Source organism: Erythrolamprus reginae, chromosome 1, assembly GCF_031021105.1.
Source record: "Erythrolamprus reginae isolate rEryReg1 chromosome 1, rEryReg1.hap1, whole genome shotgun sequence".
In the NCBI taxonomy this organism is placed as follows: domain Eukaryota; kingdom Metazoa; phylum Chordata; class Lepidosauria; order Squamata; family Dipsadidae; genus Erythrolamprus; species Erythrolamprus reginae.
This window is the reverse complement of record NC_091950.1, coordinates 314942834-314969735: the sequence shown is the minus strand read 5'-3', so window position 1 is coordinate 314969735 and position 26902 is coordinate 314942834. Positions and strand designations below refer to the sequence as shown.

Sequence of the window (26902 nt, the reverse complement as noted above, 5' to 3'; positions counted from 1 at the left end):
GTCAAAGTGGCTTATGAGCTTCCATTTCTCATTCCAATTAGATTTCTTCCCTATTAAACAATATGGCTTCTCACTCACTACATAGTTTTGTTTGAAAAGAATTCTAAATATTACAACAAAAGAAAGTAGTGGGAAGACTAAGGTAGCTGGAATATCAACTATGTCCCCCTTTTCTGGTTGAAGATACCTTTGTTATGCTTTATTTATTTCCACAGAAAAATTCAGCCTTTGCATAACACAGAGATCTTCAAACTTAGCAACTTTAAGGCTTGTGGACTTCAAACCCCAGAATTCTCCAGACAGCATAGCAGAAACCTTAAGTTAGCATAACTAACTGGAAAATTCTGGGAGCTGAAGTCCACAAGTTTTAAAGTTGCCAAGTTTGGGGACCCCTAGTATAATACAATTGTAATGATATGACCTTGGGATATAGTGCAGAGGAATAGTCAACAAAACAATCAGATAAAAGGCAGCTGAGCCCACATGAGAACACTTTTTCTGCCTGGTCTACAAGTCCGATAATATACTATTCAGGAACTTTAACTTAAAACAGTTGCAGGAATAGGAGTGATTTCCTCCACTGAATCAAATATGCAGTTGTAAAGATGTTGCAGCACACAACGGACTCTGGACAAGACGATGGTGCTGCTCTTTTAATCAACATGATGGTAATTTTAAATTGCTACTACTTATCTTTCGGGTTGGCGTTTTGAAAGACGCAGCATACAATATTCTTTGGAGGGCATATGGATATGCTTTACATGGAACTCTTAGCTGCTCTCCAAGGATTAAAAACGAATTAAAACTTGTAATCTGCTCTAAAAAAAAATTCTGCTCATACTTTTTTCCAAATTTGAGAAATTATGCCATCCCAGAAGACTAACAGAAAAGAGGCAGATTCAACAATCATGGCAAGGGGCGGCATACAAATCCAATAAATAAATAAATAAATAAATAAAATAAAGAAATAGATCTGAGAAGCATTACGGTTTACTGGATACAACATGGAAGTGAATGGCACTAAGCTTCCATAACGTAAACCTTAATCGAATTTACTGCTTAGCCATGGTAATGATTGACTAGAGATGCTTAGAAACATCTTGTAGTTAAAAGAACATGAAAAGGAGACAGCAGAGCTTGTAAGTTTGCAGCTGTGGCACTTCCCTCTCTTTGTATATTGTATATTGATATCTGAAAAAAGAGTAGGTCCACATCTCACTTTACAAAAAGTTGGCTCTCATGTATACATTGGTATGAATGAACCACTTTTTCTCATTGGTGGCAAGGAATTCTTGCAGGTGAGCATGATGGCTGGGCATATAGGCTCCATCAATAATAAGAATGAAAGACTAATCACACTTTTCCTTGACTTCCCCTCCCCTCCCACGCATAACCCCCCCCCCACCAATTGGGAAAAAGAAAGGAATATTGCCCCTTAAGTTAGATAAATTTCAGAGTAAAATAAAACAATTTCATCTTAGACTGCTATCTTTGCAGGAAGAAGGGCAACAAAAAAGCTCTAGACAATAGCCTTAAAAAAAAATCTACCAGTTCCTGGTTGAAGATCAGGGGCAGGATCTATATTCGCTATTGTTTGTATCTTCCTGAACTAATATGTAGGTATTACTTAACATTAACAATGTACATCTTGGAAGAGGGGGAGGGTTCCTCCTGGTTTGGACTAGACTGCCCAAACCAGTAGTGAACCACTGGTGGCGTGATGATGGCGTTATGGATCCAGTTCGGTTGGTGCGATCCATGGGCGCTGCCATCTTTTTTTGCAATTTCTTTTGGCGAATTTTTCCGTGTTTGGATGGCTTCTCCTCTTCTGCTGCTTGAAAAAGGGCCCTCCCGCCTGCTCCTGGGTTAATACAGTGGTACCTCTACCTAAGAACGCCTCTACTTACGAACTTTTCTAGATAAGAACTGGATGTTCAAGATTTTTTTGCCTCTTCTCAAGAACGATTTTCCACTTATAAACCCAAGCCTCCGAAACTGTAACTGTAAAAGGCAGGGAGAAGCCTCTGTGGGGCCTCTCTAGGAATCTCCTGTGAGGAAACAGAGCCGGAAAAGGCGGGGAGAAGCCTCTGTTGGGCCTCTCTAGGAATCTCCTGTGAGGAAACAGGGCCGGAAAAGGCAGAGAGAAATCTCTGTGGAGCCTCTCTAGGAATCTCCTGTGAGGAAACAGGGCCGGAAAAGGCAGGGAGAAGCCTCCTTGGGGCCTCTCTAGAAATCTCCTGGGAGGAAACAGGGCTGGAAAAGGTGGGGAGAAGCCTCCGTGGGGCCTCTCTAGGAATCTCCTGGGAGGAAACAGGGACTCCACCCTCCTTGTGGTTTCCCCAATTGCACTCATTATTTGCTTTTACATTGATTCCTATGGGAAAAATTGGTTCTTCTTACAAACCTTTCCACTTAAGAACCTGGTCACTGAACGAATTAAGTTCATAAGTAGAGGTACCACTGTACTGATCTTTATTTCTTCACCCAAAGCACAGCTGATCATCTCCTCAGCTGTGTTTCGGGCTGATTCCTGCTACTGAGGGTGTGCGGAAGCCAAATTCAATAGGGAATGTGCACATATGTGCAAAACGTCACAATGTGAACTGGTGGCAAAGGTAAGCGGAACCCACCCCTGGGGTACTTACAATAGTATTTAAATAATAATGTTATAAAAGGAATAAGGCTTATACTAACTTTGCAGCATTAATGGGATGTGCTGTCCCTGGGTCCCACCCTTGTACAGGAATTTCAATCACCATGAGATAGGCTCTTAACAGTTTTTCTTTCTCTCTTTCTTCAGCGTCAGTTAAAAAGTGCACTTTCAAGTCTTCAAATCTTCCTCTTTCACAACTGACCAAAGGAAGCGCTTTGATTTCTACAGAAAGAAATAAGAAACAAAGGGAATGAATCAAATAGGGTGGAGAAGAGCACAATGCAGCAGAAGTCACTCACAGATTCAGTTTGGCAATCTTTATCCGAACAACCAGTGACGTAAACAAAAGTCCAGGAATGGTGTTAGTCAGGTGTATGCAAATGACAAATATTGGGAATTTCAAACCAGGCAAATAACCTGTCTAAAAGGACCATAACAATTCAAAATGCCGTATTTTCCAGAGTATAAGATGCATCTTTTTCCTCCCTAAAAGAGACTGAAAATTCAGATGTGTCTTATACTCTGAATGTAGCTTTTTTCAAAGCTTTTTCCCCACAGCCCAAACTAGCTGCTAACAATCTTCCCAGCTCTTACATTGCAGGTTCTTTCATTGTTACTCTTTGCAAAGAATGTTTTCCAAGCCCTAAGTCTTTGAAGGTTTTTCCCCCTCATTGCGCTAACTTGCTCCAAATGTTTCTTTCCAACCCTAACCAGGTGCTAACAATGTTCCCAGCTCTTACTGGCTCGTAAGCTCTTTCATTGTTACTCTTTGCAAAGAATGTTTTCCAAACCCTAAGTCTTTGTAGGTTTTTTCCACTGCTCTAACTTGCTCCAAATGTTTCCTTCCAACCCTAACCAGGTGCTAACAATGTTCCCAGCTCTTACTGGCTCGTAAGCTCTTTCATTGTTACTCTTTGCAAAGAATGTTTTCCAAGCCCTAAGTCTTTGTAGGTTTTTTCCATTGCTTTACTTGCTCTGAATGTTTCTTTCCAGCCCTAACCAGGAGCTAACAATTTTCCCAGCTCTTACTGGCTTGCAAGCTCTTTCATTGTTACTCTCTCCGAATAAGGTTTTTTTAAAGCCCTAACCAGGGGATAAAATAATGTGCTGAAGCTGACCAGACTAAAGATGCTAGCCAGATGAATATCCGGAAAGCAGATTCTTTTCCCTATTTTTCTCCCCCCAAATTAAGGTGCTCTGGTGCCTCTTATACAGTGGTCCCTCGACTTGCGCGTTCTCGATTAGCGCGAAACGCTGCAACGCGGTTTTTCAAAAAATATTATTTAAAAAATAAAATATTAAAATATTATTTAAAAAAAAAATTTTTTTTTAAAAAAATTTTTTTTTTATTCTGTTCCCTGAATGGAGACCGCCGGCTGCTCAATCGGGCCGGCAGGGAACAGAATGGAGCCTTCCGCGGCGGGGCTGGTAAGGGGGGGAGCCGAGGGGGGAGCCGAGCCCAGCCCCGTGGCATTCGCTTTCCTCCCGCCGGCAGCCGACTGATCGTGGGCTCCTTCGCAACCTCGGAGAGCTTCCTGGTTTTCGTGAGCTTTCATGCCCCGGAAGCTCTCCGAGGTTGCGAAGGAGCCCACAATCAGTCTCGGCTGCGGGTGGGAGGAAGGCGAATCCCCTGTGGGCTCCGTTACATTTTCCGCTGCCAGCCAGGCCATGCTGGCGGCAGCGGAACAATCGCTGGGTGGAAGGCGTGCTCGGCTCTGCCGCTCCAGCCGCTTTCGGCCGAGCCTCCCCGGCCAAGCAGCCAGGGAAGTCGAGCCAGGCGTGGCGGCGGCAGCGCTGCTTCTCCGGTCGCCCGGTCCTCTCCTGCGCCGATGTTCCCCGCTGCGACGGAAGGCAGTCGCTTGGCTAGGGAGGCTCGGCCGAAAGCGGCTGGAGCGGCAGAGCCGAGCACGCCTGGCTCGACTTCCCTGGCTGCTCGGCCGAAAGGGGCTGGAGCGGCAGAGCCGAGCATGCCTTCCGCCCGGGAAGTCCTGCCCCTTCATCCCCACCCCTCGCCCCTGTGGCCGGCTCATCCAGGGGGGCGTGTGTGGACTGGCAAGCGGCAAGCGGGAAGACCAAGGGAAGGTTCCTTCAGCCGCCCAACACCTGATCCGCTCCGCAGCGCGGCAGCAGCGAGGAGCCGAAGATGGGGTTTCCCCTTTGCTTTTACCCCATCTTCGGCTCCTCGCTGCTTCCGCGCTGCGGAGCAGATCAGCTGTTGGGCGGCTGAAGGAAACTTCCCTTGGTCTTCCCCGCCGCCCACACGCAAACTCCACCATCTGCGCATGTGCGGCCATGAAAAAAATGGCGCACATGCGCAGATGGTGGTTTTTACTTCCGCATCCGGTATAACGCGGAAATCGGTTAGCGCGGGAGGTCTTGGAACGTAACCCCCGCGCTAACCGAGGGATCACTGTACTCCGAAAAATAGGCTTGGAGCTGTCAGCTTGGAAGGCAGAGGGGACAGGAAAATGGAAGCACAATATAGACTGGTATTCGAATGCATACCTGGCCCGCTATCCTTCAGAACAACCAAAGGAGTGAAGTGCATACTGTCGTAAGCAAGAATGATAGGATATCGGTAACAGTCGTCTGCTGACCAATGGAGAGGCAGATATATTCCACCAACGTTCAGAGGGGAAAAGCTGGAACCTGACTGCAAACTTCTGATCATTTTATCTATAAGGAAAGGGAAACAGGCTGTTAATATTAGGCTCCTCTATTTAATTTCTAAAGATTCATCAGTACATAAACAACTCAGTGTGACAACAAGAAATAAAGTAATATTGTAGATTGGTCGGTATGTGGGGGGTTTGGTGGGCATTTTTTAATGCCTAGTTATTTGTTTATTTGGTCAGATTTCTATGCTGCCCTTCTCCCCAGACTCAGGGCAGAATTATATATAATAATTCTAATGTTTTCTGTAGGAAGCCATGCTGGGGATTCTTTTTTAACCATCAAAGGGGATTCCAAAAGTTGAGAAAAAGAAGGGTGGGAGCCAACCCTGGCAACCCTGCTCTAAAACCTTGATGGCACATTGTGTCAAATTACAATGGCAGAATGAATGAATATCATTCATTTAGAAGGAAGAATTGCTGTTGATCCCTTAATGAATGAATATTGGGAAAGAGGGAAGGTTTGGGGTCAAATTAATATCAATTTTCCTTTTTTAAAAATTTTTTAAAATTAATTTTCCTTTATGACAAACAAAACAAACAACATTCAACATTTAAAGGAGCTACCATTGCTCCGCTAAGCATAGAGGTCTTAATAATACAGAAAAAAACCTAATTGTGATTTAGATCAATACAGAAAAATAACTCATAATATGCTACTTTAATATCACATCTACTTCGGTATTTCCATTTTAACATTGTAATTACAATAATTGGAGTAATATACTAATATAATTTAAAATCTACTTCTGTATTTCTATTTTAACAATATAATTAAAATAATTTTTATTTTTTTTAAAAAATTAATAATATAAATTTTCCTTCTTAGGCAATTATTACGTGGAGGGATGATAACACGTATACACAACAAGTGTGAACACATAAAATGGGGTCTTAGAACTTATTGCTATTATGTCCATCAATTCTTACCTGCAACAACGATGATGGGGCGCCTTAAGATGTTAGCAAGGACAAATATATGGATTTCTTCCAGGCAGGTATACTGAAGCCCTCTGTGGGCAACTGATGTTTCTGCAGATGCCATTTTAACAAGATTGTCCCACTCATCATCCCAGTTCTAATATAGGAAAAATAGGATTTATCAGGAATCATCCTGCAATGCTTGAAGCCCTCGCACACCAGAAATACAGTTACATGCTTTTCTTCTGCTACAAATCAATGTATACTGCTCAAGAAATAAAAGGAACACCCAAATAACACTTCTTAGATCTGAATGAATGAAATATTCTCATTGAATACTTTGTTCTGTGCAAAGTTGAATGTGCACAACAGCATTTAAAATTGATTGTCAATCAGTGTTGCTTCCTAAGTGGACAGTTTGATTTCACAGAAGTTTGATTCACTTGGAGTTATATTGTATTCTTTAAGTGTTCCATTTATTTTTTTGAGCAGTGTATTTTATAGCAGGTCATGTTGAAAGATCAAAGTATTGGTAAATGCATTATTGAGTGTATGTGTGTGGAGGGTGTGAAATAATTCTTTATTTATAATTAGAACTAATCAAGTGGTCATTTTCATTCTCACTCCCAATCATTCTTCTAGAAATTAGTTCTAAACATGAGTCCATCTTTGGTTTTATTGTTTTTTAATAGTGTTCCCACGCACTACCTTATTTTATATTCTATGCATGTCCCAACAGGATGAATGGGTCTATTCCACCCCTATAGCTATCCTATGGACCAGCATGACATGAGGATAAAGAAATGTGTTATGTATGTTCTCATCATAGAATCTCATAACAGATCTGGGCAAGAGGTGAACAGAGGCATAGTATTCTCCTGTTGTCTGGATCAAAGTATTTCAGCGATCAGGAAAGGGACCTAATTAGCAAAAAGATATTTAAAAAAAAATCTAGGATAACTCCTTTCGGAGCCCATCACAGACTTAAATAGCACTTGGCACTTCTACATTAATTTACAGTGAAACAAATGACCAGAGCAGCGATTACTTATAAAGATACCAATTCAGGACTGAATAAAATTCTGATTGCTAGGGGAACATTTGACAGCTCAGCTAAGCTACTGTTTCTAGGTAGGTGGACAGCAAGGAAAGCAAATGACTAGATATTCTTAGAAATATTTTCATGGATAACTACAAGCAATATGCACAACGAAGCTGAAACATTCAGCTGGTACAGATGGAAGAGGTATGACCCTATTGCATATTCCCAAGAGGCAGGAATATTTTTTTTTAAACCATAATTGTTTTTGTTTTTCATTTTTTTACTACTGCAGTAATGCTGTATTTCTCCATAATAGGAAAAACAGACAACCGCCAACTGTATAAGATGTGGGTGGTCCATGGAAATAACCCAAATTGGGGGAAGGTTACTTAGTCTGGAAACTCCACAATAGTGAAACTCTTTGTTAATGAATTGAGCAATCCAGTAAAGTTATAGGATTAAGATGTTTTAACTTTCTTAATTGTGTCCCGTCGTGTGTACTCCCCACAAGGAACCACAATCCGACTATATCAAGATTTGAAACATTCTTCCCTTACATAAACTGGATTATCTTACCCTGGTATCATAGCAGAGTCCCGTTGCTACAAATTCCTGTGATTTCAGTGTTTCTCGCTGCCAGCGCAGTTTAAAATTGCGCGTATCGGCTTCTTTAAGCACACTAAACAATGTTTTTCTCAGAAGCAGGTCGATGTCTTGGACACCCCACATATACTGGGAAGCAGCGTGCATTAGGCAATTTCCATCTCCTTCAGGAAAATGAACAATTAAGATATTCAAATATATACACAAAATATACACAAAAGAATATCAATATATGTAATGACCATATTGAACAAGAGGCTCTAGTGCAGTGGTTCTCAACCTGGGGGTTGGGACCCCTTTGGGGGGGTCGAATGACCGCTTCACACCGGTCACTTAAGACCATGGGAAAAGACAAATTTCCCATGGTGTTAGGAACTAAACTTTCCATTCTGGCACCATATTTTTACAATCCGACCAATCAGACATTTACAGTGGAGGTGTCTCTTTGACCTTTCTGCCAATCAGCTTAAAGCTCTGTTGGGAAGAATTGGCGCTAGACTTATGGTTGGGGGTCACCACAGCACGAGGAACTGTATTAAGGGTTGTGGCATTATAAAGGCTGAGAACCACTGATTCCTTGCTTTTTCTTTCGATGTACACAGAACCCTGGTTGATAAGCACACATGGTGGGACAGGCAGGCAGTTACAATGCAGCTAATAATTTGAATTATCAGGAAAAAGTGAATTTAGATGCTGAGGCAAGCATCAGCTTTCCAGGTATTAATTTATTTTAAGATATTTAAGATACTCCTTCTTTCATATGTCTTTATCAAGATTTGGAAAAAATAATTTTGGGGTACTTTTTAATGCCTGCTTACGTTGCTATTGTATACAATTATGCTGTAAAAAAAATCCTAGGTGTTGTTTTGTATTTCTTCATATTATAGATTAGGTAATAAGAGGAAGGGTTATAAAATCATTTTTAAAGTACTATGTTTAGTAGTAAACTCAGGTTTTTCAAGGTTTTTCCTAGTCTATTTTCCCCCCCCCCCTTCCCTGCTTGTTCAATTTAGGACAATTCACGGAAGGCATTTACTACAGTGGTGTAGTAAGTATTTTCCCCAGTAACTATATAACAGGATTTAAATACAACAGTAGAAAAAAAAAGAATAACAAACGACATGAAATGCTGATTTACAGGCTTCAGGCTCTGCAAAGTTGAAAAATATGGCATAAAGGTAGGACAATTATTATTACATCCTTTAAAAAAATTCCCAGTGCAAAATCTAGAGCAAAGATAAGAAGTGTTTTTCCCTGTATATGCTTGTTTTCAGTTCTTTATTGAGAACTACCAGTCCAAAATTCCCTAAGCAACATTTGGAATTCCCCAAGTGTTAAGATATTTGACTAGCGATTGAGTAACAGCTATTGTACTTCTTGTTCTGGTGTACAGACATTTGAACTGTGAAGTACACACTGGACTTTCCAAGTGGGTGTGGCTAGGTTATGCTGGAATGCCTATTCATTAGAGAAGCGAAATTACTAGTTAGTAGATCTTGGAATCTTTTAAAAATGACATGCTTTCCTTCAGTCATTGTCTTTTAGATTAACGAACATGTGTGTTTGTAACAGCACCCCCATTTGTACGGCTGCATTTCATATTTGCACTCCGTTTATTAAAACTAACTTTACTACAACTGTAGATGCTTTTTTTTGTTCTCAAAACGAATAATACAATTTCCATGCAAGGAAATGCATATAGACCTGTAAGAATGACAACATATGGTTATACTGAAGGTGCAAAAATTGCTTTAACAAATCACACACAGGGAAGAAAATAAATGTTCATGCCCTTATAGAATCCTTCAAATGCTTGGAGTCCTCAGGCATCTTCTGATTCCCTATCACCTTCATTTTCAATATTCCCCATTCCAACTGCACTGAAATATCCCCATTATGTTTTGCTTCTGATGTGTAGCATAGGGTCTGCCAATGGTCAGAAAAAATGCCCATGAGGTTAATGCTCTCCAAACATGGACTACAAGTTCCACTTCTCCAACAAGAGGGTCAGTTCTGTCTAATAGACTGCCTGAAGGCTTTAGTTGGCGAGTCAATTAAAAGCGTAGGAGCTAAGAACAGCTTAATATTAGATTTGTGCCTATATATATTGTTTTATCGTTTGTTGTGAGCCGCCCCGAGTCTTCGGAGAGGGGCGGCATACAAATCTAATAAATTATTATTATTATTATTATTATTATTATTATTATTATTATTATTGACTATAGGACAGCAATATCCATGGAAAAGAGAGTTAGGCCAAGGCAGGCAAGATCGCAGACATAATGTCACACTCCAAACTCTGCCCTTTTTATGTGCGCCAATGTTGCATACACATTCAACAGGACAGTACCATGGCCTCCATCTTAGTTCTTCAACACCATGCTTACACTCTGCAGACTGCAATACACAACTCCTTGAATAAATCTTTCAACATAGAAACCTGGAGGAATGTAGATAAGTGACAGAAATATTTCTAAATTGGAATAGCCGCCCCGAGTCTTCGGAGAGGGGCGGCATACAAATCTAAGTAATAAATAATAAAATAAATAAATAAATATGGTAGCCAATGAAAAGAGAATTGCCTTTGTCTGAGATGAATCTGCCAGTTCTCGCTCTCTACCTAAAAATGAACTTTTTAAAATTTCTTATTCTAAATTCATCACAACACAAATAACAAGTGACCAATTCATACAAAACTTCAGTCCCATGAACGGCCCTAATTCTTTAAGTAAGTCTATACTGTAGAGCTGGATAAGTCAACAACAGCAAGATAATTCTGGGGCAAAAACTGGGAATTTGGGACAAAAATGGTGATTATAGACATTTTAGGAAATGCAAACACGAAATTAGGTGAGCAAAATACAAATACTGTACTATTTTCATGTATTTATTTGCACATATATCTTTCAAATAGTGCCAAGTTCAAACCACTTCCTATGTAATGTTTCAGCCACTTAATTGGACAGGCAGCTAAAGGTGAGAAATATTATACTGGAAACACTGAAACTGAGAAAGATATGAGACCACCAACGAAGCTTTCTGACAAAGCATTGATCTGAAATTTATATCACAGAAGGCACTGTCTAATATTTTTGCCCACAGATAAATTAGTTTCAACTAACCCGCCTCCTTGTTAAATCTGGCATCATGAACAATAAGGGAAGAAACTATTGTAAATTAGCATTCAAATGCTTTTTGCCTATATTTGGCATAATTGTGGGAAAACACAGGGTACCTGTGACTCCCACAAACCTATGATTTTGAGCATAACACTGGATTTCTAAGAAATTAATATAACTTATTCTTAGGAGCCCATTGTAGAGCTGACATGCATTTCAATTTTAAAACGAAGAGGAGAAAACAACTCATTTATGGTTTTTTTTTTTAAAAAGTACTTTCATTTAAACAGGGCTCATTCAAGGTCCATTGTTGGAATAATTATAGTAAAAGGTACAAGTTAGCCACTTCTGACTCACCTGGTAATCCTTCAGATACATTGGACTAACCATATGAACAGCGACATTTGGGAAGCAACGGAATTGAAAATACTACTCATGTTACTTTTACGCTGCCAGGACAATTTTCAAATTGCAGTTATACAATGAGCCTGACTTACCATTAGTCTTCAATGGCATAAGTTTTTTAACTTCTCGACACCAGTTTAACTTCTTTTGGCGCTCCAGTGAGTTTTGGGTTGCTTGGTCAATTAGAGATTTTTGAAGAAGCTTCTGAAACGGCGGGCAAAAATGACACATCCTGAACATCTCTATGGTGTATCTATGCATAGTTTTAAAATGCTGGATAATTCCATTGTTGCATTTGACGAGGTCTTCCGACATCAGTTCTCTTATCTTCACAGCTTTCAGCATGTTGCTCAAATATAAAGCTTGAGGGATGATCTGTGATCCAGCCATTCTGTAAGAAGAAACCTACAAGAAAACAACACTAGTTATTCATGGCTTGCTTTATTTTATTTTATTTTATTTATTTTATTTATTAGATTTGTATGCCGCCCCTCTCCGTAGACTCGGGGCGGCTCACAACAATAACAAAGACAATGTAAGAACAAATCTAATAATTTAAAAAACACTAAAAACCCCATTATTAAAAGCAAACACACACACAAACATACCATACAAAATGTGTTCTAAAGGCCCTTTCTAACGCAGGCTCTTCTACTGAAGAGCCATAATTATTCAGCTGTAAATCTTTCTGATGACAATGAATTTCCTTTTAGTTTAGAATCCCCCCCATATATTTTTTTTCCATTCCACATTCTCCCTCACATGGTCTGGTGACCTTGGGGAATTTTCTTTTTTAATAGCACATGGCATAGCTTGAATTGCCCATCTTTAATTATATATTGCAATCTGAAACACTAGACACCATTATTAGGATGGTATGGCTAATACTGCCCACTATTTAAATAATTGGAACAACTTTAAAGAATACAGGTAGTCCTCGACCTACAACAGTTAATTTAGCGACCATTTGAAATTACAATGGCACTGAAAAAAAGTGACTTATGGTCATTTTTCACACTTATGACTGGGGTGAGATGCTGCAGTGTTCCCTCTAATTTTTTTGGGGGTGGGCGGAAAAGTATAGTGTCTGAGCGGCAGTCCCTTCGGGACTGGGCGGCACAGAAATAATAAACAAACAAACAAACAAACAAACAAACAAACAAAAAACCCACCCTGTTTTGCCTCAGAGAATTTCAAAATAAAATACTGTACTGTGTGTCTATAACAGTGAGCTCATAATAGGGCAACTCTATCAATATCAAAATGCCACTTAAATAGTTGAGCTAGTTTCAAACTAGATTTTTATTTTCTTTCTATCTTCCTTACTCCCATTCTTTTTCTTTCTCTTTTCCTTCCTCTCTTTTTTCTATCTGTTTCTCTCTCTTCCTCTCTTCCTCTCTCTCTCCTTCCCTCTCACTCTTTCCCTCTCGGCTTCTGGGCAGGTTTGAAAAACTCTGAGTTGATGATGATTTTTAAGTGAGCGATTGCTCACTGCTCAGCTCAGAGGGAACCATGGCTGTAGGCGGTGGCGGCTGGTGGTTAGGAGAACCGGTAGCAACGAAGGGTGAGAAAAGTGTTTGTGCAAGTGGAATGTGGGTGAAAAAGCATACACATGTGCTCACGGAGCGAGCATGCAGTGCGCAGTAGAGGTAGGTAAGTAGATTTCACCGTTGCTTATGACCCTGGTAGAATCTCCATGGTCACATGATTTACATTTGGATGTTTGACAACTGGTTCATATTTATGACGGTTGCAGTGTTTTGGGGGTCACACGATCACCTTTTGCAACCTATTGTCATGCAAATTCAATTCAATTCAATTTATTAGATTTGTATGTCGCCCTTCTCCGAAGACTCGGGGCGGCTCACAAGGCAAAGTCAATGAAGAAGCCAGATTCACTTAACAACCCTATTACTAATTTAACAACTTTAATGATTCACTCCACAAACGTGACAAGAAATTCATACAACGGGGCAAAACTCACTTAACAAATTTCTCACTTAGCAACATAAATGTTGGCCTCAGTTGTGGCCGTAGGATCAGGAATACCTGTATTCCAAGTCACCATCTTAAAAGAAAGACTCTTTTCCCACAGATTATTAAAAACTGACATTTCATTGAAATGCAGTGGTCTGATATTTGCTCTGTTCAGCAACACTAAGACTGGAAAAATCTGTCCATAAAAGGAAGTATTTACAACAAGTTTTTCACTAGGATTTTCCTCATTACTTGGTTTCAAAACTGAATTGCTATTTTAATGCTGAGCACATAGCTTAAAAACTCAGTGACCTACTGTATGTCTCAGGTATTTAAAGATTCCCAGTATCTTCTGGTAAAAAATGTGGGTTTCTTAAATGCAAAGTTCGCCCTCATCATAAAAATAAAATCAAAAACTGACATTCTAAGCAACAGTGAAGTCATTATTTGTCCTAAAGCAGATAAGCATCAAAAGATTACTAATCTTGAATGGTACGGAAGAAATAATTTGTATTAGATATGTATATGGAAAACTGTTTGCAGCTGTCTTGTAAACAACATCTCTACAGGAATTGAAAACAAAACAGTTATTGAATCAATAGAAAACTTGAGATATATAAAAAGGTTTTAGTGACACCAGGTTATGATTTTATATTGAAAGCACTGCAGCTAAATACAGTGTTCCCTCGATTTTCGCGGGTTCGAACTTTGCGAATAGCCTATACCACGGTTTTAAAAAAATATTAATTAAAAAATACTTCGCGGTTTTTTCCCCATACCATGGTTTTTTCTACCCGATGACGTCATATGTCATCGTCAAACTAATAATTTTTGCAAATAAATAAAAAAAAACCTATTGTTAATAAATAATTATGTTTATAAATATTAGGATCACTAAGTGTCTTATTCAATGGTGAGTACCAGTAATAATGGTGAGTAAATGGTTGTTAAGGGAATTGGAAATGGTAATTTAGGGGTTTAAAATGTTAAGGGATGACTTGTGATACTGTCCATAGCCAAAAATGGTGTATTTACTTCCGCATCTCTATTTCGCGAAAATTCGATTTTCGCGGACGGTCTCGGAACACATCCTCCGCGGAAATCGAGGGAACACTGTACTCAAGATGAAAACCAGATATATTTTCATTAGAGTAGACCCATAGAATCCAATTCTATTGATTTTATTTACAAAAATAAGACAAAATCTGGATTTCATTTTTAATTATACCAGATAATTGAATATGTTTTTATAAAATCTAAAGCAGTGGAAATAAATGCTTAATTATTCAGAAACCGCAGAATTGAATTGTGCTTTAATATTTATTTTATATGAATAGAACAGAATATAATTCTTTATTGGCCAAGTGTGATTGGACACACAAGGAATTTGTTTATTAGTAGTACAAGGCCTTTTAAAATGTGTGAAGAGAAAAACCCATCACTGATCAGTAGAATATGTAGTAGTGATTTTCCTCTTTCTAACAAGATCATTTTTTCCAGAATTGTATGCATATTAAGACATCTAGAATTATAAGAATTATAGTGCCTAAGACAAGCATGTTTTCAATTCTAAAGTTAACGAGGGTATAGACAGTTCCCATCTGACAGCTCTCACAAGTACATAATAGTGGAAGATGGTTTTGAGTCAATGGGAAAGTTGGTATGAATAACAATGATTACCTAAATAAGAAACGTATACTTAGGCCTTTAACTGGTTCTTTCCAATATTACATAATAATAAACTAACCAATTAGTTAAATTCAATTGTAATGCTAATTCACATTCCTGAACTCTTATCAGCAGTTTCCTTTAATGCAATCTTCATTCTGTGATTAAGCCACACTGTACATCTTGAATTTAAGACATTGCCTCCATAATTTTTAATATGACATTTTATGTGGCAAAAAAACAAAACAAAACTACCTTTAAAAAAAATAATGGCTATCAAACTTTTAAAATACTTAGCAAAGTGAAAAATAGAAGGATATTGTTTTTGACAATCCGGTATCCATCAGATGTGTCACACTAGAATTCGCATCATATCTTGTCAGGATGGAACAGGATTTTGGTGGATGGAGATGGCGGGAAATTACACAACTGGGAAAGGCTAGACTAGTGATGGAAAGACTATGGCACAGGTGCCACAGATGGCATGCGGAGCCATATCTACTGGCATGCGAGCTGTTGCCCTAGCCCAGCTCTAATGTGCATGTGTATGCCGGGCAGCTGATTTTTGCCTCACACAGAGGCTCTGGGAGGGTGTTTTTGGCTTCCAGAGAGCCTCCGGGGGCATGGGGGAGGGAAGCCTTTGGAGCCTGGGAAGGGCGAAACATGAGCCTGCTTGGCCCACCAGAAGTTGGGAAACTGGCCGTTTCTGGCCTCCAGAGGGCCTCCAGGGAGCAGGGGAAGCTGCTTTCACCCACCCCAGGCATTGAATTATGGGTTTGGGCACTCGCGCATACACAATAGCCATCACTGGTTTGCCATCACTAGGCTAGACTAAAGGATTTCAACTTCTCGACTGGCCACTACAGTAGTCTTAAAATAGAAGAGTGATATAAATATCAATCTTGATATTCATATTAAGCTATTATACTCATTAACCATTGAGCTTGTCAGCTAAAAGCTGATAGCCTGGGTTTGAGACCCGAACATTGCACCATGGGGTGAGTTCCCATTACTTATCCCATCTCTTCTCCACCAGCAGTTTGAAAGAATGTAAATGCGAGTAGATAAATAGGTATTACTTTGGTGGGAATGTGGCAATGTTCTGTGTGCCACAGTGTATAGTCACGCTAGCAACATGACCATAGAAGTGCCGTCGGATAAGAAATGGAGGTGAGCAATACCCCTTAGAGTCAGAATCAACTGAACAGGAGTAATTTTTATCTTTACTTTTAAATTCTAGCTTCTAATATCTAGTAATTGTAGCTATGCATAAAGGAAGATTATAGTCAATTGGGCTATTTGTCCAACACTGGCAGCAGCTTAATCTGGATGAAAATAAAAAACTGGAATAAAATTCACATCGTGAATTTTTTCATGCCCACTAACAAGTTAGTTCCAAAAAATGAATTTTATTTGAAAAGGAAGTGACTATCCATGGCATGATGTAAAAATAGACGGATGAAACTAAACAGAATAGACTATAATTTGGTCACACTACTTGGCACTTACATGTAAGCTTCTACTGTTAAATTTCTAGTACTTTTACCAAAATTTAAAATCACAATTTTGGTTTTTTGAACTCCTACCAGTCAATTCTATTCCACATTTTGGAAAAATATTCTCAAACCTCAACCTGTTGAGTTTCCTGATTACTGCTGGTAAAAAAAACCCAAATGAGTAAATAAAGTCTCAATTGCATATAGTTAAAGTTCTCACTACAAATTCTTGATTTCATGTTATCAGTTGCCATTCCTAAACATCTGTATGATGAGGCTCGCCTTTTAAACAGTAAATATTAGATCATTTTCCCCAGACATATACGTATGTACAATGTTCTGTGAAGTTATGGAGACTTATTTCCAGGTAAAAGGTTTAGGATTGCAGTGTGTAGTAAAAGGGCACCAAAGATGTTTATAGATAAGTAAGAAATTTCTCTATAATTTTCTCTTTAGCCAACTTTTAGGTTTGTTTCTAAGTTGTAATTCCTGTCTCTAATATATGGGGAAAAAACTAGAAAATATGTATTGGTAAAATGGCCAGTTGTGATCACCAAACATAACTTGTTAAGGTATGAGGTACTCTTAGGAATTGGGATGCTAAGGCCAACCATACCTGGCTGCATATATCTGAGCAAATTACATTTCTGTATCTCTTTGCTCTTGTTTACTAGTTAACCTGAAAGTTTTGTATTTCAGTTTTAATATATCTAGATGATATTTCAATCTTTGAAATTTCCAGCTGGGGTGGGCAAGATCCCTGTCAAAAGTACATTTATAAAATTACTTAACTGCAAGGAAATTACCTATGCTCCATTGATCATAATTCTGTTATTTGATCTGACAATGATAAAGATAACCCAGCTACTTCCCTAAAAAGTTTTTCCCCAAAGCTAATTAAGGCAAATATTATACACTGTACTGTACTTCAAATCCAGACATGCAACTAAAAGTGTTTTAGTTCTGTGGGTTGTATTGGCCTGTATATATATATAGTTTGAAGACTTATTAAAAATGTTTGCAGTCTCATTAGCATTACTGTTATTAGGCATAATGCATAAGCAAATGGTACTAGCAATTTTTAATATTTATTATTGTACTGTATTACTATTATTTAGGGACATGAGAAAATATTTTACTTGGGTCAATGTAACTTGACCAACTTTGCATAAAATGTATTATATTGGCTGTTCTGTCTCTGGCAGTAAGTTATTCTAAATAAATAATTATACAAAGCGCTAACAATCACTGTTAAGGAATCTGAATTTCAGCTAAAATTTGGAGATGCCTCAGTATAAAACCTTTTGAAAAGTTTTATGGAATAACTTACAGAATTCCTTTACTTCAATGGGGCTTCCTTTCCTATAAATAGATTATATGTTATTCTTTTATTTTTTTCAAAAGCGGCACATTTAACCATTTTTGTAATATAATATAGTATAATAGCAGTATTGTCATATATTATTAATTATAATACTATTATTATATTATTAATTATACTAGTATAAGTATCATTAAAAAGATATACCGTTATATTTATTATTATTTATTTATTTATTGGATTTATATGCCACCCCTCTCCGAGGACTCGAGGATGCTTACAACATATAAAAACAGTAGAAAACATCCTAAATCCAATTAGATTTAAAACTAACTAATCTAAAACCCAAGTTGTTAAAAATCAATTATTCCCATTCAGACAAACAAACGAACATTTCATTCATCCATTGGCCAGAGGGCTAGAATCTAATTGCAATATCCACATACAATATGCATTCTTTAAAAAATGCATTCCCTTAAAAAATAGAGAATACTTGTTTTATAACCACTTGTAGGAGCTGTCATACTCTTATGTAACTTTATAAAACAAACAAGTATAACTTGTACATTTGTAATTCTTGCTGCAAAGGTTTATTTGTACCAGAGTTCAACCCCACGTTATCTTCAGTACTAAATCCAACTTCTATTCTCTATAAACGAATGAAAGTTCCTCTCTGTCTATAGGTTTTGCTTTGCCTAGGCCAAAGAGCAATCCACTTTGAACATTTATTTATTTATTTATTGGATTTGTATACCACCCCTCTCTGAGGACTCGAGGCGGCTCACAACATATCAAAACAATAAACAATATACATATCTAAAAAATCCAATTAATATAGCTAAAAAAACTTTAAAAACTCTAATAACATTTAAAAACATTCATACTCATTCACACAGCAAGACATACTACACTCGTCGCCCAGAGGGCTAGGGTCTAAGGGCCCTAAGCCTGGTGGCACAGATAGGTCTTTAAAACTTTTATGGAAGGCAAGGATGGTGGGGGAAGTGCGAATCTCCAGGGGGAGCTGATTCCAGAGGGCCGGGCCCCCCACAGAGAAGGCCCGCCAAATGACATTGTCTAGTTGACGGGACCCGGAGAAGGCCGTGGGACCTAACCGGTTGCTGGGACTCGTGGCGGAAAGCGGTCCTGGAGGTAATCTGGTCCAATGCCATGTAGGGCTTTATAAGTCATAACCAACACTTTGAATTGCGTCTGGAAACCAATCGGCAGCGAATGCAGTGTGCGGAGTGCTGGAGAAATATGGGTATGCCTTGGAAGGCCCATAACCGCTCACGCCGCTGCATTCTGGACCATTTGAAGTTTCCAAACACATTGTTTTATGGACATGTTTCCATCAAGCCAAAATTAGAAGAACTGGTCTGATAACACTTACAGATATTTTTAAGTGGGGAGGAGAAGGCATCAACTATATTTATATTTTTCTATAATATAAATACATCTGAGTTCCCCTGCTTACAAGCACCTGTCTTCAGCAAGCCTGGTCTAGCCTATTCTATAGTTCAGTTCCTCTACTGTGTTATTATTCCATTAGGCTGAATTTTTATTTCTTGGAAGAAAATTGCCTTGAATGCACTGGGAATTATATTCTGAGTAGTTTGTTTATTTATTTTGAAAACTGCATTAGCCGCCCCTTACAACAAGGCAACTCTGCACAGCTAATACTATTCAGAGACCTGAATAGCTTCAACCACAACAACACAAGAGCCCACAACAGATTCAAGCTTAATATTAACCGCTCCAAACTTGACTGTAAAAAATACGACTTTAGTAATCGAGTTGTCGAAACGTGGAATTCACTACCGGACTCTGTAGTATCATCCCCTAACCCCCAACACTTTACTCTTAGACTATCCAAGGTTGATCTCACCAAGTTCCTAAGAGGTCCGTAAGGGGCGTGCATAAGTGCACCAGAGCGCCTATTGTCTCTCCTATATCTTCTCTTCTATACCTATATCTTTTTCTGCTATGCTCTCATAGTTATATTTTACTCCTTTATTTTCTCCTCTATTCCCCCTTTAATACATTCTACCTGATTATATCCTCTATAACCCTCATTGTGTATTATTGTGTATTGGACAAAACAAACAAATAAATAAAAATAAATAAACGAATGAAGAGCTGAATGAAATAAAGGTACAAGCAAGGAATCACAACACACCCTGTAACTCTGATGTACACAAAAGATAAGGAAATCCTTTGATCCCCCTCCATAGCTTGCTTCCCCCCCCCCCAAATCCAAACACTTCTGCATGAAACAATCAAAGGATGGAGGGAAACCGCTTCTTTGTTTCTCTTTTAAGCACTGCCCCATAATGCTAGATTTCATTGCTGCCAAAGCGACCTCTTCTCTCCACCCCCACAATTGGTAGAAAAAGCAACCAGGAGGGGTGCATCTTCCAACAGCAAACTCCATTTATGCACTTTTGTGCAGCAACCTCCCCCCCCAGACTGGAGCCAACCCCCCACCCCCCCAATTCTTCTCCGGATCGGAACCGGACACCAGAACTTACCCGGATCGCTGGGAAGGAAGCCCCTTGCAATGTAAATACTAATAGCAACGAATCAGGCGTTGGGCGATGCAGCTTTGGGAGCCATTAATTTAAATCCCGTCCTTTGAGAGCGCTTTAGGGTGACTCCCTGGCTGGCTCTTGCTCTCTGCTATCAAGAGTTGGTCGGCGTGATGTTATTTTTGTTTAAAGCCAAATTTCTCCCCCCCCCCCCTCTCCCCACCAACTAATGGGGATTTCCACATCGGCAGCCGAGGGATTTTCCGAGGTGACACCCCTGCCTGGGCAGGAACAACAGCTGCTACAAAGAGTCTGCGAGCCGCCAAGAGGCGCGATGCGGCGCGGGAGTCTCCAGGGGGCGCTGGAGACGCTATAAAGACGCGGCGCATGAGCAGACCGGCACGTGGTGTTCCTGGATTGTCGTCATCCGCAGCCGGTCTGACCTGGATAAAACTTCTCTCCGCCTCTCTGGCTGGGTTTGTCCCAGATGAGTCACGGAGTGCCCTCGCTTCCCCCTTTCTCTCTTATTGGAAAGGCGGTTTTAATTGATTTGTAAAGGTGGGGGGAGCCATTTTCTTCCGTCCTCCTCCTCACTTTATGTTTTAGTGACCCCGAACAGCATTCACATGAGCCACCGTATGCCGTAGGAAAATCCCAGAAGGCGTAGGCTGCATTGGGTCTCAGAGAAGATGGGATATGTAGTTAAAACAATAGAAATCGTGGGCTCTTCGTCACTGGATGCTTTTAAGAAGAGACTAGTCAGCCACTTACCTGAAATAATAATAATAATAATAATAATAATAATAATAATAATAATAATAATAATAATAATAAATAACAACAAGAATAATAAATAACACCACCACCAACAACAGTTGGAAGGTCTTCTAGTGAGTCCAACCCCCGCTTAGGCAGGAAACCCTATACCAGTGTTTCCCAATCTTGACAACTTGAAGATATCGACTTCAACTCCCAGAATTCTGGGAGTTGAAGTCCAAATATCTTCAAGTTGCCAAGGTTGGGAAACACTGCCCTACACCACTTCAGATAGATGGTTATCCAACGTCTGCTTAAAAACTTCCAGTGTTGGAGCATTCACAACTTCTGGAGGCAAGGTGTTCCACTGATTAATTGTTCTGACTGTCAGTAAATTTCTCCTTAGTTCTAAGGCAGAGGTCCCCAACCGCCGGTCCGCGGACCGGGACCGGGCCGTTGGGGCTTTTCAGCCGGTCCGCGGCGCCAGGGCCCCCTCGGCCTTTCCGCACCACCAGCGGCGCTCCCCCCGCCAGCCAGCCAAGCCCCGCGCCCGCCGGAACAGGCTCCTCGCTCTCCCCCCGCCGCCCGCCGCGTTTGCAGGAGGTGGGGAGGGTTGGGCGGCCCGCCAAGGCCAGGAGGGACGCCGCTCCCCCCCCCTCTCTCCGCCCGCCGCTGCGCCTCCTTGACGCCGAGAGGAAATGCCGGCAAAGGCTTTCCTCAGCGGAGGCCGGCGAAGGTGATATTAAATGTCGGGGGAGAACGGGCGGTTGCACGCGTTCCCTATCTCCCTGCTAGCCCACTCGGAATATTCAAAATAAGAAAAACCTTTGCCGGCGAAGGCTTTTCTTATTTTGAATATTCCGAGTGGGCTAGCAGGGGGATAGGGAACGCGTGCAACCGCCCGTTCTCCCCCGACATTCAATATCACCTTCGCCGGCCCCGCCTCTCCTGCAAACCCCCTTGCTGAGAGCCCGGGGCGAAAGTGCTCTCGCAAAGGTGAGGCGGGCAGGGCGTGCGCGCGTCATCGCTGAGAAGAACGGAGAGAGAACGAGAGTGAGTGAGAGCAACAGACAGCAAGATAGAGAGAAAGTGAGAAAGAGAGAGTGAGAAAGGGGGGGAGAGAAAGAGATAGCAAGAGAGAGAACAAGAGAGAGAAAGAGCGTGAGAAAGAAAACAAGAAAGAGTGAGAGAGAGAGAAAGCAAAAGAGACAGAAAGAAAACAAGAGAGAGAAAGTGAGAAGAAGAGAGAGAAAGAGGGGGAGAGAGAGAGAAAGAGAGAGGGGGGAGAGAGAGAAAGAGAGGGAGAGGGAGAAAGAGAGAGGGAGAGGGGGAAAGATAGCAAGAGAGGGAGAGAGGGAAAGGGGGAGAGGGGGGGAGAGAAAGAGAGAGGGAGAGAGAGAGGAGATAAAGGAAGAGGAGAGAGAGAAAGGAAGAGAAAGAAAGAGGGATAGAAAGAGAGAGAGAGTGAGAGATGCTCAGTGAGCCTTTCTTTGAAGTTGCCTTTCTTTCTCTTTCTTGCTTTCTTTCTTGCTCTTTTTCTTTCTCTCTTTTACCTTCCCTTCCTCTATTTCTTCTTTTCTTTCTCCTTCCTACCTTCTTCCCTTACTCTCCCCTTTCATAAGTTTCCTTGCTTCCTTCCTCTGTTCCTGTTCCTTCCCCCTTTCTTTCTTTCTTTCTTTCTTTCCTTCCTTTCCTCCCTCCATTTCTTGCTTTCCTTTTCCTTCCTCCCTTCTTTCCTCCCTCATTCCCTTCTTTCACTCCTTCCTCTCTTACTCTCCCCTTTCACACCTTTCCTTGCTTCCTTTGCACCCTTCTTTTGTTCCTGTCCCTTCCCTCTTTCCTTCCTTCCTTCCCAACCTCTGTCCATTCATTCACCCATTCCTCTCTTGATCGCCCCTTTTACGGCGCCGCTGACAGCTAGCTCCCCCCCCCCCACCGGGCCATGGAAAACTGGTCTAGCTTAAAGCCGGTCCCTGGTGCAAAAAAGGTAGGGGACCTCTGTTCTAAGGTATATAGGTTCTCCTATTTGAGCAGGGACCTGGACTTGAAGACCTCCAAGGAACCTTCCAGATTCCATTCCATTCTTTCATTGTTTTACTTATTTACTTCATTGGGGAAAAGAAGAAGGGGGGAGATACCACTGTAGGTCCAGCATTCAAAAGCCTGCTGTGTGAATCTTATTAATAAATGCAAAAAAGCAATGGTTGCTTGATTTTAAGCTACACGCTTTCAATTAAAACAGCATTTTTGTAAGTTTATGTCTTTATTACTTAGGTAATATACAAGTCCACCTAATTATGTTTAGTAATTGGGGAAAAGGCAAGTTGGACTATTTGTTGGTCCTCTGAGGTTAATTCTTTGCTTGCAGATATTTTATTATATAGCTTCATAGCATTGTGCATACATACCAGAAAGCACCAAAGATTCTACAGTTCAGTCCGGAATTCTATATACAGTATTCACTTCCATTTAGAAAGGCAAGTACATAATTTTCCAGTTAAAGTGGAAGAGACAATGCTGTTCTGTTTCTGAACTCTAACATCATAATGAGTGTGGGGTGAGCAGATGCTACTTAGCTTCCCACTGATTATCCCCAGAAATGACTAAAGATGATCTATCAGAGGCATAATCATACATGATCTGAAAGACATCAGGGGGCATGGACTGGGTGACCTACTGTTTCTAAAAATGCTACAAGTCACAAAGAACTGAGAATATAAGTAACTTTTGCTTATTATATATGAATATGCAGTAAGCTCCGCATATTCAAAATCTGATCCAAACAATGTGACCTGCTTGGTCATGGCATATTGATGTGACGGTAAACGCAACACACTTTACATATAATATTCTGCAGAACTATTAAGCTCTATCCCAAAGCTTCTTGACAGTAAAATCTTTTACTGTAGTCTGAGACTCACAAGAAATGAATAGTCCACATATTGTAAATGTGAATAAAATTAGTGAATAAAAATGTCATATTCAGTATACATATAGGTGCATTCTTTTTTTTACTTTGTGGTTTCATATGTTAATATAAAATTCAGAAGTAAAAAGGTTACAGTAGAATATAAGCACTTTTCCCAAAGCAATTATTTGAGGCAGACCTGTTAAATGAATGTCCAGTGTCTGATCATTAGCATTAACAGTGATAATACGTTCAAAATACAGTACTTAGTAACATACCTCTGTCCATTTTTGATGACAGACGATAAAGGAACAAAGATAGCCAAACTGCCAGTACGGAAATGGTTTAAGAGCCTTTCATCCACTTCCATCTCCCTGCTTCCTCAAACTTTCAAAAGCAGCTAATAGCCAGCCTATCTTTACTTCTTCCTTTTGTTTTCACTTTTATTTGGAAGTCTGAAAGTACCATGATCTAATCGGTACTCCAGTCCATCAATAGGAGAGAATAAAAATGTAATTCAATAGCTTATCTGTCAGCTTTGTGACAGATAAGCTAAGGTAACACACCTAAGAGTGCTAGTTACCGTATTTTTCTGTCTATAAGAACATGTATAGGACACACACACACACACACACACACTTTTCTTAGCCAAATTCAGAAAATAATATTTTAAACATTAAATAGAAGACATTTATTTTGCAGAGTAATACATTTTCTTACTTACTGGTACCAGTATTTTTGTTTTGCTTTGTTTTCTGACATTTTTATAGGCTCAGAACTCTCTGACATTACCGCTCCCTGTTGCATTTGTGCACTCACTATTAGGCAGTATAGAAAAATTGGAAAATAATGACTTTAAATGCGTTGGGGGGAAATGGGGAACAAATTTAATAGCTTAATTTGCCTTATTTTTGAGGAATTAAATCTTCATGGCTTTCACTAGTTTTCTTGTAAACAATCTTCATTTAAAGTTGTTGTTATACATTGCTGAAAACCTTTTCCTAAGCAACCATTGATCTGAAATGCATTTCTGCTGAGAAGTTATAAATGAAATATTAGCCTTAAGAAACTGTATATATTACACAGAATTTAAAGTGACACTTCCATTGATTTCCTCACATTTTTATTTCATTCAGAATTCATTTGGGGGGGGAGGGATAACAATTTTGTTCAGCAGTAGAACTTTCTCCACTATGACCTAGTATCAGTTTACACAGCAAATTTCATATGATGAACACAACTGTACACAAAATAAAATAGTTATAAAAGTGCCATACATGAAAAGCATAGTAACATCTATACTTTCCAAATCAGAAAGATTTACTTACTTACTTACTTATTTATTTATTTACTTACTTACTTACTTACTTACTTACTTACTTACTTACTTACTTACTTACTTATTAGATTTGTATGCCGCCCTTCTCCGAAGACTCGGAGTGGCTAAGATTACATAGCTAACCATCTATCTTCTCTCTCTTCCTATGTAAAGACATTATACTGTGTTGTGTGTTTATTTGGAAGTAACCCAATACTTCTTTGGGAAATGCACTCTAGAATGCAAACTGAGAATTAGAAGTACAGTAGTCCCTCACCTATCGCTGGTGTTACGTCCTTGTATACTTTTTACAAACTTCAAACTTGACAGCTTTAAGATTTGTGGACTTTAACTCCCAGAATTCCTCCTCCAGTCATGCTAGCTCAGGAATGGGAGTTGAAGTCCACAAGTCTTAAACTTGCCAAGTTTGAATACCCTTGCACCCCTAACCCAGGAGCCTTCAAACTTGACAGCTTGAAGACTAGTAGACTTCAATTCCCAGAATTCCTCCTCCAATCTTCTAGATGGGGTAATTTGAAGGCAAAAACAATCCCATTTTTGCAAAACCGGCCCATTTTCCACTCATTTTTGGAGAGGATTTGGGAAGCCTACTGAGCGTTCCTAGGAGGTGGGGGAAGATAAAACAGCCTCTATTTTTTTGCCAAAAAATGGCCCATTTTTCTCCCATTTTTTGCAAAAATGTGAGTGTTTTTGCCTTCCCCAACCCTTTAGGAGCGCTCTGCAGGCTTCCCAAACCCTCTGCACCCTGCATTTTTGCAAAAAATGGGATGCAGGGGTGGGGCTTTAGGGGGTCTAAAAATGGCTATAAAATGCATCGACATTTCCACCCTCTTTTGGGGGGCAAAAGGGTGCATTTTATACTCTGAAAAATACAGTACAGTGATCCCCCGCTCGTTGCGAGGGTTCCGTTCCAGGACCCCCCCGCAACGAGCGGGTTTTCGCGAAGTAGCGCTGCGGAAGTAAAAACACCATCTGCGCATGTGCAGATGGTGTTTTAAACTTCCGCAGCGCTAGCGAGGAGCCGAAGATTGGGGGGCGGCGCAGCTCTTTTAAAACATCGCCGCCGACATGGGGGGCTCGCTAGCACCCCCCCGAACCCCCAACCCGGGTTTGGGGGCGGTGCTAGCAAGCCCCCCATGTCGGCGGCGATGTTTTAAAAGAGCCGCGCCGCCCCCAATCTTCGGCTCCTCAGCGGCGAGCGAGCGAAGCCAAGCCGGCAGCAATGTCGCCGCCGCTGCAGCCAATGTGCGCTACGATCTTCCGGGCCAGCCAGGCTCAGCGGATCAAGCCCGGCTCCTCTCGGCCCAGCATCCCGGGCCAAGCGGCTGCCTTCCATCACTGAGCCTGGCTGGCCCGGAAGATCGTAGCGCGCGTTGGCTGCAGCGGCGGCGACATTGCTGCCGGCTTGGCTTCGCTCGCCGCTGCAGCCAATGCGCGCTACGATCTTCCGGGCCAGCCAGGCTCAGTCACGGAAGGCAGCTGCTTGGCCCGGGA

The 26902-nt window shown here is 40.5% G+C and overlaps 1 protein-coding gene across 3 annotated transcripts in view; it reads right to left on the bottom strand.

Annotated features, from left to right (window-relative positions):
- The window catches only part of TNFAIP3 (TNF alpha induced protein 3), a 43661-nt gene extending 22951 nt beyond the window's left edge, over nt 1–20710 (bottom strand). The window contains exons 1-6 of one of the 3 annotated variants that reach the window (XM_070733599.1): nt 20409–20710; nt 11508–11820; nt 7865–8055; nt 6256–6403; nt 5159–5329; nt 2695–2875 (exon numbers count right to left, since the gene is read on the bottom strand). In XM_070733599.1, the coding sequence (XP_070589700.1) occupies nt 2695–2875; nt 5159–5329; nt 6256–6403; nt 7865–8055; nt 11508–11805 (989 nt within the window). In that variant the 5' untranslated portion in view covers nt 11806–11820; nt 20409–20710. The remainder of the gene's footprint in view (nt 1–2694; nt 2876–5158; nt 5330–6255; nt 6404–7864; nt 8056–11507; nt 11821–20408) is intronic. The other 2 variants (XM_070733600.1, XM_070733601.1) reach the window with 2 other exon arrangements.
- Between the last annotated feature and the right edge of the window lie 6192 nt (nt 20711–26902).